We start from the raw sequence: 16,445 nt of genomic DNA on the forward strand, positions 1-16,445 counted from the left end.
ACACCTGTCTGAGAGCAGCACAGTCCAGGCTGGCCGTACACCTGTCTGAGAGCAGCACAGTCCAGGCTGGATATCAGGGTGGTGGGTCCTGCTCTCCTGGGGGTGAACTGCTCCATCCATGTAATGGACTGGCCTGCTGTGATCAGACTGGAACACACACACAAGCACACACACACACACACACACACAGAACCTGTCCATTTAAGGTCAATAGTAAGAGCAACACGTACAGATAAATAAGGGCTTTGGTTATGTAGACAGGAAGCGCAACAAGCATGCTGGAAGTTCCCCATGAAGTCTCGACCACACAACTTCACACTCAAGTTTCTCTACGTGCAGTCCTCCGCGTAAACTCAGACCCATCCTGGTCCTCAAGGTCAGCTTGATAACAACCCAATCATCTGAATGAGGTGCAACCAGTTTGACTCTGGTTAAGGATTATGAGAAGTCACGTGACTTACGTGACAAGGACTTTTAGATAAGTAAGCATACAGGATATTGTAATACACCTCTGTTTATGTTGTCTGGAAATATATGGTTATGTAGACAGGAAGCACAACAAGCATGCTGGAAGTTCCCCATGAAGTCTCAACCACACAACTTCACACTCAGTTTCTCTACGTGCAGTCCTCCACGCAAACTCAGACCCATCCGTAGGCCTACGCACATTTTAGAGACAGTGGGAATTGGCGACTCAGATGACCGTACTGTAGTCCGACTGCAGAAAGTAAATGTGGGAAGAATGATTACTCGTAATATTTGTATATTTTGTTTTCCTCACTCACGTTTTTTTTCACTCCATTTCATCATTATTATGAAGATTAAATCCAGCAGTGTTATTTGCGCTTGCACTGAGTGATAATTGTTCCATAAACACCTTGTACAATCCAACTCAAATCTGAAATCAAAATTCAGCGCTGTCTCACCATCAGATTGTCCACTACAGGAATGCAGGAGGGGGAGATGCCCCGACTGCCTGGAATACAGGATAACATCACATATCCTACTTTTAGACAACTGCAGAACACCGGCCACCAAATAATGTGATTTTCAGGCCTCCACCAATAGGCTAACAGCGTCTGAGAAGTTGCACTTTTTATTTTTTTCCACCAGTCGCCATGATTCACCGTAAAGAACAATCTCATGCCAGGGTCATAAATATACTGGATTAGCATTCCTGAGGTGCTTTGCATTGACCAATTAAGTAAAATGCTGATTCACGCAAGGCCGTAATCATAATATATAGTGGGGGGAGCCCCCCCCCATATTCAAATCTGGTCAAAATGTATTGATATAAAAATATAAATGTGCTACGCTACAACAGGCAACCACGCACGCTGTCCGAAATGATCATAAAACATGTAATTCATCCCCCCAAATGTTGACTCCATGGCTACGGCCTTGGATTCACGTACGCACACTTGTGGGTAAGCTGTGATTTTTCAAGGGAACATTGCTTACAGGTGTGCGAACGCATGGTTTTATAAGTCTGAGTAACTGCCAGTGCCATTTTGTGAACACAAGTGAACGTTCAACTACGGAGGGTTCGAAAGGAATAATAGGTTGACTCTGCCTGTCTGAGAAAGGAAGGAGGGCTTGAATGTGTGTCCTATCTATAATCTATGAATGACAGCCGGACAGGATAGCATCATAGCAACTGAACAAGAGGAACATGGGTAATATGAAAGACACAACACTATAACACAGAAAAACATAACAGTAAACAATTAAAGCAGAACAGAGGTTGAGAATGAGTTTGTGGTATTTTCCTATCCTTCAGTAAACAAACAAATACGGCTTGCCATTGTACCACCATGATAATCTGTCAAGCATGGCTTCTGTAGGGTAGCACAAATAGTTTTTGCTATAAATAATACATAAATTTTATTTGCCTCAATTTCGATATTCATTAAATACACTGGTTTAACGCCTGTCCCTTGGTATTGTGACCCACCTGCTGATCGTCCGAGGGCAGCTGTGGAGGTTGATGTGGATCTGTGGAGTCAGGAGACCGTCTGTCTCTCACTGAGACACACCACCTGCTCACCACCTGGCAGGGGGATCACATGGTCTCTTCTCTCCAACACTCTCTCCTGGTTCATTTGATTTAATCTACTAATGTAAGGGTGTATCGCTTGTACCACAGTCCACTAGGTCATAGGTTGTGACACGGGGAGATATAAGAGAGACAGAGAGATGAGAGAGAGAATCTGATAGAGCGAGAATCAGAGATCTGAAACGGTACATTTACAATTGAATTACATTTAGTTATTTAGCAGACACTCTTATCCAGAGCGACTTACAGCAAGTACAGGGACATTCCCCAGAGGCAAGTAGGGTGAAGTGCCTTGCCCAAGGACACAACGTCATTTAGCACTGCCGGAATCGAACCGGCAACCTTCTGATTAATAGCCTGATTCCCTATCTGCTCAGCTATCTGACTTACACATTTACATTTATTCATTTAGCAGACACTTTTATCCAAAGCGACATTCAAGAGAGAGCTTTACAAAAGTGCACAGGTCACTGATCATAACAACGAGATAGCCCCAAAAACATTGCGGGTAGCCAAAACATGAAGCATACATTAAGTGCCAATGGGAAGAAACATAAGAGCATGCAGTTAAACAAGTTCCAATTAAACAAAATGAACTTCAAAAAGTGCAAGAGTGTACCTGTAAAAAGCAAGCAAGAAAAATATAATTCACAGTGAATACAAGAAGTCAAATCAGTTACAACTAACCAACAAGAGCAACAAGTCCCTCAATAAGAGTCATTGTGTTCCTGGAGGAAACTAACATCAGGTCCAGGAAATCATTCCTAGGTACCGTTGTACTCCTGGAACAAGTGCGTCTTAATCCTTTTCTTGAAGGTGGGGAGACAGTCAGTCTCTGATGGAGGTGGGGAGTTGATTCCACCATTGGGGGGGCCAGACAGGAGAAGAGCTTGGGTTGGGAGCGGGTGCTCTTGAGAGGTGGGACCACCAGACGGTGGTCAGAAGAAGACCGTAGGTGGCGGGTGGGGATGTAAGGCTGGAGGAGAGACTTGATGTAGTCGGGTGCAATCCCGTTCACCGCTCTGAAGGTCAGTACCAGGGTCTTGAATCTGATACGGGCCGTGATGGGTAGCCAGTGGAGGGATATGAGGAGTGGGGTAACATGGGAGAGTCTGGGTAGATTGAAGACCAGGCGGGCTGCTGCATTCTGAATCCTCTGGAGGAGGCAGGTTGCGCATGCTGGGAGACCGGCGAGCAGCGAGATGCAGTAGTCCAACTTGGAGAGGACAAGTGCTTGGACTAGCAGCTGGGTGGAATGCTCAGACAGGTATCTCCTGATCTTCCGGATGTTGTAGAGGGTGAATCTACACGACCGGGAGACTGCAGCAATGTGGCCAGTGAGGGAGAGCTCGTCATCCATGGTAACCCCGAGGTTCCTGGCAGAGTATGAAGGGGTCACCGTCGCAGATCCCAGGGTGATTGAGAGATCGTGGGAGATGGAGGCTTTAGCCAGGATGATGAGAAGTTCTGTTTTGGCGAGGTTCAGCTGGTACGACATGGTGTGTTCTCCTCAGGAATCGATGGTGAGCACGATGATGATGCAACCAACTGTCACCATTGGAGTCTTGTCCTTTCAGAGCTGGCTTGTTAGACCCTGTTCCTATGCTGACATTATCCACATCAACAATAGTATGGAAATTATTTATGGGAATTATTCCACTTCACCCCTCCATGCTCCCATTCCCCAGCAGTAACTAAGGCAACAGAACTGTCCTCAGTCCCAGCCCCCCCCCCCCCCCCCCCCCCCCCCCCAGCAGCTCTCAGCCCTGCACCCTCTTTCTCCTGGTGCAGATCTGCGAAATCCCACCCCTCAGTCACCCATAGGTGACCCCAACTCACCTAAAGGCAATGACAGCTTGTTTGACTAACATTTTACTTTGTGCAATAACATTTTTGTAATGTACACTGCTTCAAGTTCTCACTTTGCTTTCTTCACTCCTAGTTCAGTTGTGTTCACTGTTCACTTTCCTGTCTGTAAGTGAATATAAACCAGTACCTTTCATTTGTCCTTGTTTAATTTATATTACATTTATGATGATTTTGTCCAAAGTGACTTACACATAGCAAATACAGCGGAAAATCAAGTATCAGAAGTGTGTAGTGCAATTGTTGTCCATTTTGTGTCTCCATTCAAATACAGGGTCAGACTTTATGTTCATGTTCTGGGTTTGTAAGTGTTAGACATCCAGCTGATTGAAAAGAGAGTAAAGTGCACTAAACAAAAATGCTGACCAGTGCAGACACACACTGGCAGGCTACTATCAGACTCTCTCTTTTTTGAGGCATGATGAAGAAGACAGATGTGATTTAATCAGAGCAGAATGCAACAGTAGTCTATTTTAATAGGCTATAGTAAATCTGTCATTACGACCCTTACAACCCATAATATCCTTCCCAGTACTACTAGTCTTATACAAGTAGCTTTCCTGGCTACTACTGCAGTATTACACTACAAACTACAACCTTGTTTAAAGGTAATAAGGTATTCGGGGTAGGCCTGGTCGTCGTGAAAGACGATAAACATGGTGGGGTTTTGTATGTCGTCTACCAGGCTGTCGTAGCGGTCGTTGGGCAGCTGGGGGGAGCGGGGCGGAGGGATAATCATGTTTGCCTTGCCTTGCGTGTACTGCCCTGTCAGGACCCTGGCCACAAACATCAGCTGGTTGCCGTCCTGGTCTGGCCGTGAGTAGGTGGGGTTAGCGGACCGGCTAGCATTCACAGCAAAGTATGTCCCTTTTCCAAAAGAAGTGGCTGAGCGAGAGATGGAGAGTGGTAAATTAATATATATATATTATCTATAAAACATATACATTCAAAACAAGAGCTTGCACAGTCAACTGTAGGAGGTGTGCGGTTTGAGTGGTTATTGAAGGGTTCAATCTACCCACCGTTCTGACCAGCGAAGCTCCTGTTAAAGCCAGTCTCCAGGATGGACTGGCTTCCCTCAGGTGTGGTACCGTGGTACAGCAGCTTCTCGCCCGCGCCTCCGCACAGCCTGTTCTTATCCTCCATCTGTTTTTTTTTCACCTCGTAGGCCTTCCGCAAGTGTACGTTCTGAACGCGTTCAATCTACAAGAGGAAACATGGACATAGGTAAGGTACTATTGAGGAACACTGAGGGCCTCATTTACCAACAGTAAACGCCCATTTCAGGCATAAAATAGCGGGTAAAGACATAAAACCGTATTTACAAAGGCAGCGCATTTAAGTAAAAACGCAGATTCTACATTTGTTTTAGGTCCTGTGCTAGAAACTACATGAAAGTAATGAGGTTTTCAGGGTAGGCCTGGATGTCATAAAAGACTACAAACACAGTGGGGCTCTGATTCTTTGATCCATTGTTGTAAGTAAGATAGCAGGGATCCACCACTGTCCCTTCCAGTGTCAACAACCTCACTATTAGCGGCAGGGCAGGTTTAACCCCTCCTCACTTTGAGCACAGTCTTGTTGGAGGCGGACCTCCTGAAGTCCTCTGTCACCCTGTGGAACTCTAGAGAGGAGGTGGGCAGCTCTACCAGCTTCAGGGACTCTCCCAGAGCCATGCTGTCCCACTCCAGAGGGAGCAAGAAATCTGGGAGAGACAGAACCACACAAACCAAAGACCAAGTTTGAAGTTATTAACTGACTAGTTAAAGGGGCCAAAAAGTATACACCTGATAAGACATAAACGGGGGGGGGGGGGGGGGGGGGGGGGTTCTGCCGTCTTTGAAACGTCTCAGTCTTGTTTTGTAGTTACGGTGGTTGGTTATTTTTGTGGCTACTGGTAAATTGCAGTACAAGAGCTTTAGGTGGGCAGAGCAAGCTGTTGTACATGTACTCACTTTCAAAGTTCTCCAGACGTTTCAGCTTAGTCACCCTGCCTGAACTCTGGGCAGTGGCCTCCATCTTCCTCAAATCCACCACCCAGTTTACCCCCAGCCCATCCACCACTCCACCCTGCACCTCCTGCTTCTCTAGCTGGAGGTTGGCCTCCTTTGGGACCCTCTCCCAGTCACCACTGGTTCCCATCATGCACCAGGTCACGCGGGAGTACGCCTCCTCCTGCTCCTTCTGCCTCATCTTCTGGCGCAGACAACTGTGGATATACCCCTGGACCTTCTGGACTGCCTTATTCACTCCATCCTTTGGCCCACTCAGGGTGAATCCTCCCTGGGTAGACTGACCCTGACCCCCACCCTGGAGCTTCATGGTCAGGTTCAGAGATGACACCTGCCTGCTCAGCTCGATTAGCTCAGCCTGAGTGAGCCTAGCTAGGTCTTCCCTCGTGAAGCTGTGTTGGCTGCACTGGTCCTGGTAGAGTCTCTTGATCTCTGCACCTGCCTTGGACACATCCTCGTCACACAGGCCCAGCACAAGGACCTCAGATGGGGAGTCTGGGGAGCTGCTTGTGGGCAGAAGGCTGCTCAGGTCTGGGTCTGTGGAGGATGGAGGATTGGGCTGAAGTGATCTTGGGCTATTGGAGGACAGAGACAGGAGAGCTGTAAAAACAATAATAATAATATTAAGTCAAGATAAGAAAATAGTTATTATTTTCTTATAGAATGTATTATCGTTCTACGGTGTGTTCGAAATCAACATGTCTACATGAGACAATTCCACAACCTTCTTTGAAATGTCACTTTGGAACTCCACATGTCTTTTTAACTAACCTGTTTTGAGAAACCCTGAGGGAAAGAGCTTCTCAGCGGAACCTTTGAATGCCAGGAAAACGTCCATCTTGATGAGGACGAGGCGAACCAGTTTGAGGTGGTGGAGAGGAGTGGAGGATGCCGTTGCCTTGACTCCCTGGAGAATGCTGTCTGCCACCAGCTTATGGTCTAGCCCTGCCTTACCTACATATTTGATGTAGGTAAAATAGGGAGTCAGATGGCTGAGCGGTGAGGGAGTCGGGCTAGTAATCAGAAGGTTGCCGGATCGATTTCCCGCCGTGCAAAAATGATGTTGTGTCCTTGGGCAAGGCACTTCACCCTACTTGCCTCGGGGGGAATGTCCCTATACTTACTGTAAGTCGCTCTGGATAAGAGCGTCTGCTAAATGACTAAATGTAAATGTAATACTGTATATTAATTTAGCCCTGATAAGAGCCAAGAGCCGAGGCTCTTATCCAAAGCAATACAGTTTACTTCAGTGAAAAGTACATTTTCCTAGCGAATGATAACCTTACATTTACATTACATTACATTTAGTCATTTAGCAGACGCTCTTATCCAGAGCGACTTACAGTAAGTACAGGGACATTCCCCCGAGGAAAGTAGGGTGAAGTGCCTTGCCCAAGGACACAACATCATTTCAGCACTACCAGGAATCGATCCGGCAACCTTCTGATTACTAGCCCGATCTGTTTACTAACCTAACCGTCTTTTCCTAACCGCTCGGCCACCTGACTCACCTTAAGGGGCTTGCACACTGCCCAAACAATGCCAAACATCACAACATTCTGTCGTTAGCTGTCGTATGTATAATATTATTTGCAGGTAGAACCATCAGAGGTTTGAGGTTGAATACAGTGTTAATACATGAATAACTGTGATGCTGTACATATGGTACATATCCGTGCATGGCATCATCTCCAGGCAGCAGGAACACTGACCTGCACTGATAGCAGGGATGGCCACTGACTGGTATCCTTTCTGGTCACATGTCTTCATGATGTCACTGACCAGGCCTTGGATCACGGTGGTGTTGCTCTGTCCCCACACGTGCAGAATGGACTTGCAGGGGAATCGACCGTGCTTGGTCTCATACAACCCTCCTCTGTTCACATGGGCTAGTGGAGGAACGGATCAGAACAGTCTTAGTTCACTGACCTAAGATCAGCTTGGTGAGAGGTAGGAGGTTGGGAAGGAGGAGAGACGATTGATCACCTGATCTCAGTTCAGTCTCCACCTTAGGTCCGGCCACAGTCAGGATGTCCTTGCATACGCCTGCGAGGTGGTAAACAGTGTAAAGTCAAAACTGATTTATTTGCTCTCTGAGCTTATAAGTCGTCAAACATTTTAACACCACAATAGTCGGTTAAGTACCTGACTGTAGGTCAACAAAGTTGGTAGAGTTTACAACTACATCTGTTGTCTCTTTGGTGATGTCACCAAATACCAGCTGCACTCGGACACCCGCGACCTCCAGGGTGATCGTATCCAAGTCAGAGGTCAATGAGCTGAAGACCGCTGAGGATCAAAGGTAGCAATAGTTTTTTCATGGACTAGTAATTGTGTCACAGGGTCACTAATCGATCAATATATCAATAAAAAATCTTGCCTTTTCCTCTCCAGTTCACAATTTTGGATGTGAGTCCCGTGTAGACATGCTGAAAGTTCTGGAATCAAAGTAAGAGTGTATGCCCTAGTGCACACTGCTACCATACTAAAAAAATGTATTAGCATTTTTAACACATTTTGGAAAAAAAATCTGATACCTTACCTCATCAGAGTCAGGGTACCCAGGCTTGATCACGATGCGGATGGTTGAGATTAATCCTGTAGATCCTGACCACCCCAACTTTATAATCTCTTCTGTCACAATACGTGCTGCCTCACATGAAGGGAACTTGAGAGCTCTCCCAGGTCCGATCACGGGCAGAGCCACAGAACTCAGGCCCTGCTGCCTGCACATATCCAGAACCAGGGCCAGTCCACTACGCAGTGCCTGTATGGGGGGCAGAGTTTGCATTTGGTAAAGCCACGTTATTGTGTCACTTTTCTGAAAGGACACTTTTCTGAATATTCAAGAAAATGAGAATCTTCAGTTATTCATTTGCTTTAGTCACATGCACATGCCTTTAGTAAGAACTATAAAACTGCAAAAGTGCATAATTAACAGCTATACTATTTCAACAACATTGTAACATCAATTTATGTTCTGTAGTTTTAAGACATTTGGTTTTTAGTTTTGTTCACAGGTTGGAGGAGAATCGTTTATCTCCAGTTTTCCACGCATCCTCTTCCACGGATCCTCATCAAACCTTGAGCATACCTTCTCGCTCTGCCCCTCTTCTGCGTCCCAGGGCAGGCACTCTATGAAGAAGACTGTGCTGCTTTTCAGGGACGAAGACAGCTTCACCTCCAAGACCTCCCCAGGGACAAGGCACCGCCCTGCTGCTGCTCGGTCAAAGTTGGTCAGGAATTCGCTTGATAGAGAATTCAAACAGATGCCCAACACACAGGATTGCAGTTGTGTGTTGACCATTGGTGCAACCAGACCATCCACCTGTATAGGGCATGCACAGAGTGTTGTTGTATAATATAACATCAATATAATATTTAATATTGGGTTTCCTAAATGGAAAGTAAAGTAAATGCATGTAAATAACGAGTGCCACAAACTGTACCTGCTGTTTTTCCAGACTGCCCAACACAACCTCCAAGTCTGCATGGCTGAGAGGGGAACTTGTGGGAGCTTGATCAGGACTGCTCCCCCTAGTGGAACTGGCTGCAATTCCAGCCCGACGGATCGCTGCTTCTAACCGACTTCGTCTCTCCTGCTGGGGCCATATGAGGACTTGAAATTCACGCTCCACCTGCTCCAGGTCCCCCTTCCCCTCCCCAAGGCAATACAGTGAAGCCCCTTGCCCCTCCAGGATCACCTTTTTCCAGGTCATGCAGTCCAGAATGGTTTTGAAGTCTTCCAAGACTTTCTGAACAAGACACCGGGGTCCAGACAGCTTCACGCAAGGAACCGGGGAGTGAGACAATGTTAGTCGAACACCCGGGTTTAGATTTAGACCCATCAGGTCTTTGACTTTATCAAATGAGTCAACCATTTCTAGAAGAGGCAGAGGCATGCTTTCATGGACTTCAGCCTGGTAGTCCACTATTACCTTCTTGAGCCTCCCCACCTCCTCACTGTAGCCCACCAGCTGCACTCTGGTCCTGGGGTCTCCACAGGATCCTTGCTGGTATTTGACCACCACCCTGGAGCCTGTGACATTGGCCTCACCCTGGACTTTTCTTAGGGCTTCCTTCAGCCAGTCCAGTGCTGGAGGTTGGCCCAAAGGTTCCTCTAGTGGCTCAGTGAACCAGCACAATTCCTTAAAAACCATGGTTGCAGCTTCTTCCAGTGCGTCTGTTGACAAGCTGGACAGGATTAGGTCCGACCCAATCTCCAGAGCAACTGGGCAGCACAGGCTTCGCTCAAAGCGGGCCTGGAATCTGGAGACAGAACCACTGGACACCAGGAAGTCTAACAGAGTGTTGAGAAGCTGAAATCTTTTTTCTTTTATATCTTTTAACAGCTCTTGTAGTTTTGTCAATCCCAGCTGAACTTCCTGGTTGGGTCCCTCGAGGATGAGATTGTTGGGTCCATTTTGGGAGATTTTCACTCCGGGGCTGAGGACCCTCAGTTCCTTCTCAAGCTCCTCCTTCACCAAGTAGTACTGTCTCTCTGACACTGGGCAATCCTTCCTTGTTTGGTTCTTCTCCTCCAGCATCTTCAGCTTCTCGTTCACGTTTCTCCCCACCACCACAGCAAAGTCATCTTCTTCCAAATACACCTTCACATCTTCAGTCACCAGGACAGCAATGTTCAACTTTAAGATCTTCACTCCAGCTGAGTCCATCTCATAGTGGGGACGATAGACATTCTTCACATTGTCAAAAATCTGCTCCACCTGCAGAACCCATTCAAGTAGCGTTGGCCTGGCAACTGGCCCCGCCCCAGAAGCCTCAAACTTCACCACAGCCTGCTCTGTCTCGGGGGAGAGCTGGACGGAGGATTTGAGGGCGATGAGCTGTTTGTTCAGAGCCTGGTTTGCCTTGGGACAGTCCCTGAGGTACTGGAGGAGGTATTGGTCCATGATGAACACCTTCTCTAGCTCCTTACTGCTAGATGGGGTCTGAGAGAAAAAGGAGGTTTTAAATAGATATCCTGTCTGTAGTCTATGAATGACAGCCAGACAGGATAGCAGCATAGCAACTGAACAAGAGGAACATGGGTGATATCTAGTGGGGAAACACAACACTACAACACAGCAAAACATAACAGTGAACAATTAAAGCAGAACAGGGGTTGAGAAGTTGAGAATCTTCCAGCAAGCAATTAGAAACCGGCTTGCCAACATACCATACCACTAAGATCATTGCCAAGTGTGACTTCTGTAGGGTAGCACAAACAGTTTTTGCCATGGATAATACTTAATACACAATACATTTTATTTGCCTCAATTTCCATATTTATTAAACAGACTTGTTTTACGACCGTCCCTTGGTATTGTGACCCACCTGCTGGTCGTCCGAGGGCAGCTGTGGAGGTTGATGTGGATCTGTGGAGTCAGGAGACCGTCTGTCTCTCACTGAGACACACAGCTCACCACCTGGCAGGGGGATCACATGGTCTCTTCTCTCCAACACTCTCTCCTGGACTGGGGGTCAAAAATAAAACAGGAAATGAAGTGACCAGTTGGATACAAACATTTGTTGATCAAAGATGATTTACTTTATATAATATTACCCTTGGTCAGTTATTCAAAGTGATTTCATGTTTCCTAACTCATTAGAATGCCCCTTACCCCTTTTCTCCAGGAAGGCAATCCTGTAGGTCTTCTCTCCCACCTCCTCCACATCTCCACATTCTCCTCCCCCATTTCTCTTGATTCTAAAGAAATTCTGTATCTTCTTTTTTTCTTTTTTCTTCAGATGTTCCGCTTCAAAAAACACGGCATGCTGGTACCCTTCACCTTGTATGTTTTGCCCACAGCCGTCTGCCATTTCTAACAACTCTGGGAACTTTTAAACATGCCCTATACAAGGTTGTAACTGAGACTCAGACTGTACATATGTATAATGTCGACTTACTTTCATTTTTACTACTTTACCACCTTCACCTTTCGAAGGCAGGTATGACAGTGTTGACAGACTTTCCTTCCAGTAACACAGTCTAAAAAAAGGCCATGTAGCGGGGTGTGGTCGTTTAGGATAGATACACTTAATTTCTAACTTGACACTTTCCTTCCAGTAACAGTCTAAAAAAAGGCCATGTAGCGGGGTGTGGTTGTTTTAGGATAGATACACTTAATTTCTAATAAGGTAATGAATGAACTTAAACCACATTGATCTTGGGTTGTAGGTGACCATGGAAATCTATAGTTAATACGTAAAGCAAGGAATTCATTCGTTCTAAGAATGGAGCAGATCAGATAACAATAATGCGAGTTAAAAATTATACACAATAATTTATTGAAGGAAATGGAAATACAATTAACAGTACTGGATATGTTATTGGTTTAGTATTAGAGTTGGATAGGCTAGCAAAATGAACAATGGTAAACAAACAATAGATGAGGTGAAAAGAGGGGAAGAAAGGAAAAGCATCAGTCCTTGTCTGAAGGGTCTTGTGGTAAACTAACGATTGGTAGTTTTACTTGTAGTCAAATCAAACACACACAATATAAACAGCTTCAAGCCAATGTCACAAGTAACATGTTAATCAGAGAGAGAGAGAGAGAGAGAGAGAGAGAGAGAGAGAGAGAGTGAGAGAGAGTGAGAGAGAGAGAGAGAGAGAGAGAGAGACGAGAGAGAGAGAGAGAGAGAGAGAGAGAGAGAGAGAGAGAGAGAGAGAGAGAGAGAGAGAGAGAGAATCTGTGTCTTTGAAGACACTTTCCATTTCCCCAATTCCATTACAGTGTTTTACCGTGTTACATTAATAAACTGTGTGCCTATATTGTCGACACAACTCCACACCCCTCAGGTGTCAACATTCAACTCCATATGCTCCCCAGAACAAGTTTCACCATCCAACTCCACAGCGTCTCCGAGGGTAACAGCTGCTCTGCAGAACGTCTGAATGCCAGGAAAACGTCCATCTTGAAGAGGACGAGGCGAACCAGTTTGAGGTGGTGGAGAGGAGTGGAGGATGCCGTTGCCGTGACTCCCTGGAGAACGCTGTCTGCCACCAGCTCAGGGTCCAGCCCCCCCATACCTACGTGATGACATCATTACAGCACATCATTATATTACATCACAGAAAGTGAAGATCCAGTCATTTACAAACAGGGATGTATTTTTACGTCTGCCCAAACATTATCAAACATCCCAACATTTTGGAGATGAATGTTGTAATTTACTTTATTATGTTATATATAATATCTGAGAGTTTAGGTTGGATATCAATATGAATACATGGGCAACAATGATGGTGCCATCTCTGGTGCTTGGTATCATCTCCAGGCAGCAGGAACACTGACCTGCACTGATAGCAGGGATGGCCACTGACTGGTATCCTTTCTGGTCACATGTCTTCATGATGTCACTGACCAGGCCTTGGATCACGGTGGTGTTGCTCTGTCCCCACACGTGCAGAAGGGACTTGCAGGGGAATTGACCAGGCTTGGTCTCATACAACCCTCCTCTGGTCACATGGGCTAGTGGAGGAACGGATCAGAACAGTCTTAGTTCACTGACCTAAGATCAGCTTGGTGAGAGGTAGGAGGCTGTGAAGGCGGAAAGACGATTTATCACCTGATCTCAGTTCAGTTTCCACCTCAGGTCCGGCCACGGTCAGGATGTTTTTGCATACAGCTGCAAGGAAGTAAACAAAATAAACACAATTCTTATCTGCCACCTCCTCCACCTCTCCACATTCCACAGGCTGTGTTTGTAGAGGTCAAAGAACGCATAGAAGACAGACTGCATGAAGTGTGTTGCATTCAGGAATGTGCAGCAATTTTCTTTCCAGAGATAAACTTCATAAGCTTAACCAGGAACTATCCTAAATAATTGAAGACCCATATCTGTTAGTGACTCATATACTGTCTGGGTGATGGTGTGTGTCTGTGTGTATACGTGCCTGAGTGCATTATTACATTTTCCTAACAAGTGTTGCTAATACTGACACGTGGCACAGCATGTGAACTTGTGTTGCTTTTTCAACATTCTAACAACAGAATCAACTGACACAATCACACTCATGTAGATCCCTTTATTGTGGAAGATGAAAAATTTAAAACATGTACATTTTTAGAAAGCTTAGAAAAAACAGGTACATTTGTTCTACATTCTTCTGTTTTGATTGTATTTCATCTACTAGATAGAGAAAAAGATAGAGAGAGAGAGATAGAGATTGAAATATAGATAGAGATAGAGAAGAAGATCTGAAACGGTAGACATGGTAACAGGTGTGTCGTCCTCAGGGCTGGATGGTGAGCTGAGTCTGGCCGTACACCTGTCTGAGAGCAGCACAGTCCAGGCTGGCTATCAGGGTGGTGGGTCCTGCTCTCCTGGGGGTGAACCGCTCCGTCCATGTAATGGACTGGCCTGCTGTGATCAGACTGGAACACACACACACAGTTAGAATCTGTGTCATTAAAGGTCAATAGATTTGAGCAACACGTACAGACAAATAAGGGCTTTCGTTATGACAGGAAGCGCAACAAGCATGCTGAAAGTTCCCCATGAAGTCTCGACCACACAACTTACCGCTCCCCAAATGTCAGTTCCCTCTACAGACCAGACCAGTGAGCTAGTCAGCTCCCTCTACAGACCAGACCAGTGAGCTAGTCAGCTCCCTCTACAGACCAGACCAGTGAGCTAGTCAGCTCCCTCTACAGACTAGACCAGTGAGCTAGTCAGGTCCCTCTACAGACCAGACCAGTGAGCTAGTCAGCTCCCTCTACAGACCAGACCAGTGAGCTAGTCAGCTCCCTATACAGACCAGACCAGTGAGCGTACCTGTAGTGTTTCTTTTTGGGGAGCATCACTCCAGGCCCCTCCATGCGCACATACACGTCCTCCAGACTGAAGCTGAAGGGGTTGGTGAACTCCACTAACACCATCATCTCCTCACTGACACGGGCCAATCCAGACACCTGCACAAACACGAACGGACAGGATTGGTCAGTTCTGGTATTGTGAATTTGAATCGTTCCACTCTGACCCGCGAGAGATCATTTTTAACACGTTGTTTGTTAAGTAACTGCCAGTGCCATTTTGTGACCACAATTGACCATTCAACTACGCAGGGTTTGAAAGGTATGATAGGTTGAATCTGCCTGTCCCCAGCGAGGTGATTGGTGGTATCTGACCTGCACAATGATCTCGGGGTTGCGAAGGGCGACCACTCTCATCGCCGTGACGATCTGGCCGGTCTCCTTGACCTTCCCGGTGACGATGAAGTGGAGGTTGGACTGCTCCACCAGGTGTTTCTGGTAGTCCTTGTAGAGCACGGGCACCACCTCCTTCTCAGCTGAGGGGAACATGGAGGAGAACCAGAATCAGAACCAGTTTTGGTGTTGGAAGTAGGGTCACCACTGAGAGAGAGGGGGATCACCCAGATCACCCAGATCACACACACACACCACCTCCACACACACACACCCACACACACCACCTCACACACACACACCCCTTCCTTCCCATTCCCTCACTCTGCATGGGGTCAAGGGTCATCCGGGGGGTCTTGAACAGGAACTCCGAGCTGGTGACGCCGGTGTAGTACACCACGGTCCCGCTGACATAGCCGTTGACGACGCGGCGCTTCTCGCTCCTGTTGGTGAGCTGCAGGGTCAGGTGGAAGTCCTCACCCACCCTGACCTCCAGAGGGGGCAGCTCCAGGACCACGTCGGCCTCGGGCAGGACCACGCTCTCGCGGTTACAGCCAAACTCCTCCGCCTTCTCCATCACGGTGCGCTCCTCCTCGCTGCCTGGTTGGGGGGATGGGGACGGGACGAGGGGACACAAGACAGACTCGCGTGTCAAAAAGTCCCCGTCACCCTGGACTGGACGCTGCTTCCTCCTCCGGTCTTACCCTCTGGGAACTTGTAATGGTCGGTGATGTCACGGCTGTCCCTGCCTCCTGCAGCCTTGGTCAGCATCTTGCGGCCCACGTGGCTGATGTTCACCCTGACTGGGGTCAGCGTTCCATCTCTGCTCCGGGAGTAGAACACCACGTCGCTGTTCACCTAAAGCACACACACACACATGCAGAAGACACACACACACACGTGCAATAGAGACACACAGGCACGCGCACACACACACAAACGTGCAATAGACACACACAGGCACGCACACACACACTCACATGCAATAGACACACACGCGCACACACACACATGCAATAGACACACAGTCATTCACGTACACATTCAGTACACACAGGCATGCACACCATGCAGACATACAAACAAGCACACACACACACCCAGACAGTCATGTATGAGTCACTTATAGATACTGTATGTGTGTCTAGTTCCTGGTTTGGCTTCTGATGCTGCTTACCTCAGCAAAGACAAATGGTGCATCAAACGGGTAGCAGATCTGTCCGTGTTTGATGGCCTGGACTGATGCAGGGCCACACCGGTACATCCCTGAATGCAAAGACAGAGACAGAGAGAGAGAGAGAGTTTGTGCGCGTGTGTGTGTGTTTGTGCATGCGTGTGTGTGTGTGTGTACATGTGTGT

At 47.0% G+C, this 16,445-nt stretch overlaps 3 protein-coding genes across 6 annotated transcripts; all 3 read right to left on the reverse strand.

The window, feature by feature from the left end:
- Positions 1-3,821: 3,821 nt before the first annotated feature.
- Positions 3,822-11,920, reverse strand: LOC124480963 (protein mono-ADP-ribosyltransferase PARP14-like). Of its 4 annotated transcripts, none has more exons than XM_047040654.1 (15): positions 11,559-11,920; positions 11,272-11,411; positions 9,873-10,886; positions 9,384-9,716; positions 9,029-9,262; positions 8,477-8,701; positions 8,315-8,372; positions 8,080-8,223; positions 7,921-7,980; positions 7,647-7,823; positions 6,706-6,888; positions 5,878-6,534; positions 5,488-5,627; positions 4,945-5,125; positions 3,822-4,807 (listed from the first exon to the last, which is right to left on the reverse strand). In XM_047040654.1, the coding sequence occupies exons 1-15, from the start codon at positions 11,755-11,757 to the stop codon at positions 4,506-4,508; spliced, it is 4,047 nt and encodes a 1,348-aa protein (XP_046896610.1). In that variant the 5' UTR covers positions 11,758-11,920; the 3' UTR covers positions 3,822-4,505. The 4 variants fall into 4 exon arrangements, with proteins under 4 accessions (XP_046896610.1, XP_046896609.1, XP_046896608.1 ...); XM_047040653.1 differs by having other exon boundaries at positions 9,384-9,533; positions 9,639-10,886; XM_047040652.1 differs by having other exon boundaries at positions 9,384-9,536; positions 9,639-10,886.
- Positions 11,921-12,579: 659 nt separating this feature from the next.
- On the reverse strand, positions 12,580-13,628 carry LOC124480820 (protein mono-ADP-ribosyltransferase PARP15-like). The gene is made up of 3 exons (XM_047040440.1): positions 13,507-13,628; positions 13,233-13,409; positions 12,580-12,967 (listed from the first exon to the last, which is right to left on the reverse strand). Exons 2-3 carry the CDS (start codon positions 13,288-13,290, stop codon positions 12,747-12,749), a joined length of 279 nt encoding a protein of 92 aa, XP_046896396.1. The 5' UTR covers positions 13,291-13,409; positions 13,507-13,628; the 3' UTR covers positions 12,580-12,746.
- Positions 13,629-13,951: 323 nt separating this feature from the next.
- Positions 13,952-16,372, reverse strand: LOC124480646 (coagulation factor XIII A chain-like). Its single transcript, XM_047040169.1, has 6 exons — positions 16,264-16,372; positions 15,791-15,944; positions 15,411-15,686; positions 15,069-15,229; positions 14,716-14,852; positions 13,952-14,315 (listed from the first exon to the last, which is right to left on the reverse strand). Exons 1-6 carry the CDS (start codon positions 16,348-16,350, stop codon positions 14,174-14,176), a joined length of 957 nt encoding a protein of 318 aa, XP_046896125.1. The 5' UTR covers positions 16,351-16,372; the 3' UTR covers positions 13,952-14,173.
- Between the last annotated feature and the right edge of the window lie 73 nt (positions 16,373-16,445).

This window comes from Hypomesus transpacificus, chromosome 18 (assembly GCF_021917145.1).
Source record: "Hypomesus transpacificus isolate Combined female chromosome 18, fHypTra1, whole genome shotgun sequence".
In the NCBI taxonomy this organism is placed as follows: Eukaryota; Metazoa; Chordata; class Actinopteri; order Osmeriformes; family Osmeridae; genus Hypomesus; species Hypomesus transpacificus.

Excerpts from the sequence above, each read along its gene's own strand:
- LOC124480963 (XM_047040651.1), bottom strand. The coding sequence starts at position 11,757 with ATGGCAGACGGCTGTGGGCAAAACATACAAGGTGAAGGGTACCAGCAT. Across the intron at positions 8,373-8,476 it reads GGTACCCTGACTCTGATGAG|AACTTTCAGCATGTCTACAC; the intron begins GTAAGGTATCAG and ends CTTTGATTCCAG. Across the intron at positions 5,628-5,877 it reads ACGTCTGGAGAACTTTGAAA|ATTTCTTGCTCCCTCTGGAG; the intron begins GTGAGTACATGT and ends TGTCTCTCCCAG.
- LOC124480820 (XM_047040440.1), bottom strand. The coding sequence starts at position 13,290 with ATGAAGACATGTGACCAGAAAGGATACCAGTCAGTGGCCATCCCTGCT. Across the intron at positions 12,968-13,232 it reads CATCCCTGCTATCAGTGCAG|GTATGGGGGGGCTGGACCCT; the intron begins GTCAGTGTTCCT and ends GTCATCACGTAG.
- LOC124480646 (XM_047040169.1), bottom strand. The coding sequence starts at position 16,350 with ATGTACCGGTGTGGCCCTGCATCAGTCCAGGCCATCAAACACGGACAG. Across the intron at positions 15,230-15,410 it reads GACCCTTGACCCCATGCAGA|CTGAGAAGGAGGTGGTGCCC; the intron begins GTGAGGGAATGG and ends TGTTCCCCTCAG. Across the intron at positions 14,853-15,068 it reads ACCCCGAGATCATTGTGCAG|GTGTCTGGATTGGCCCGTGT; the intron begins GTCAGATACCAC and ends GTGTTTGTGCAG.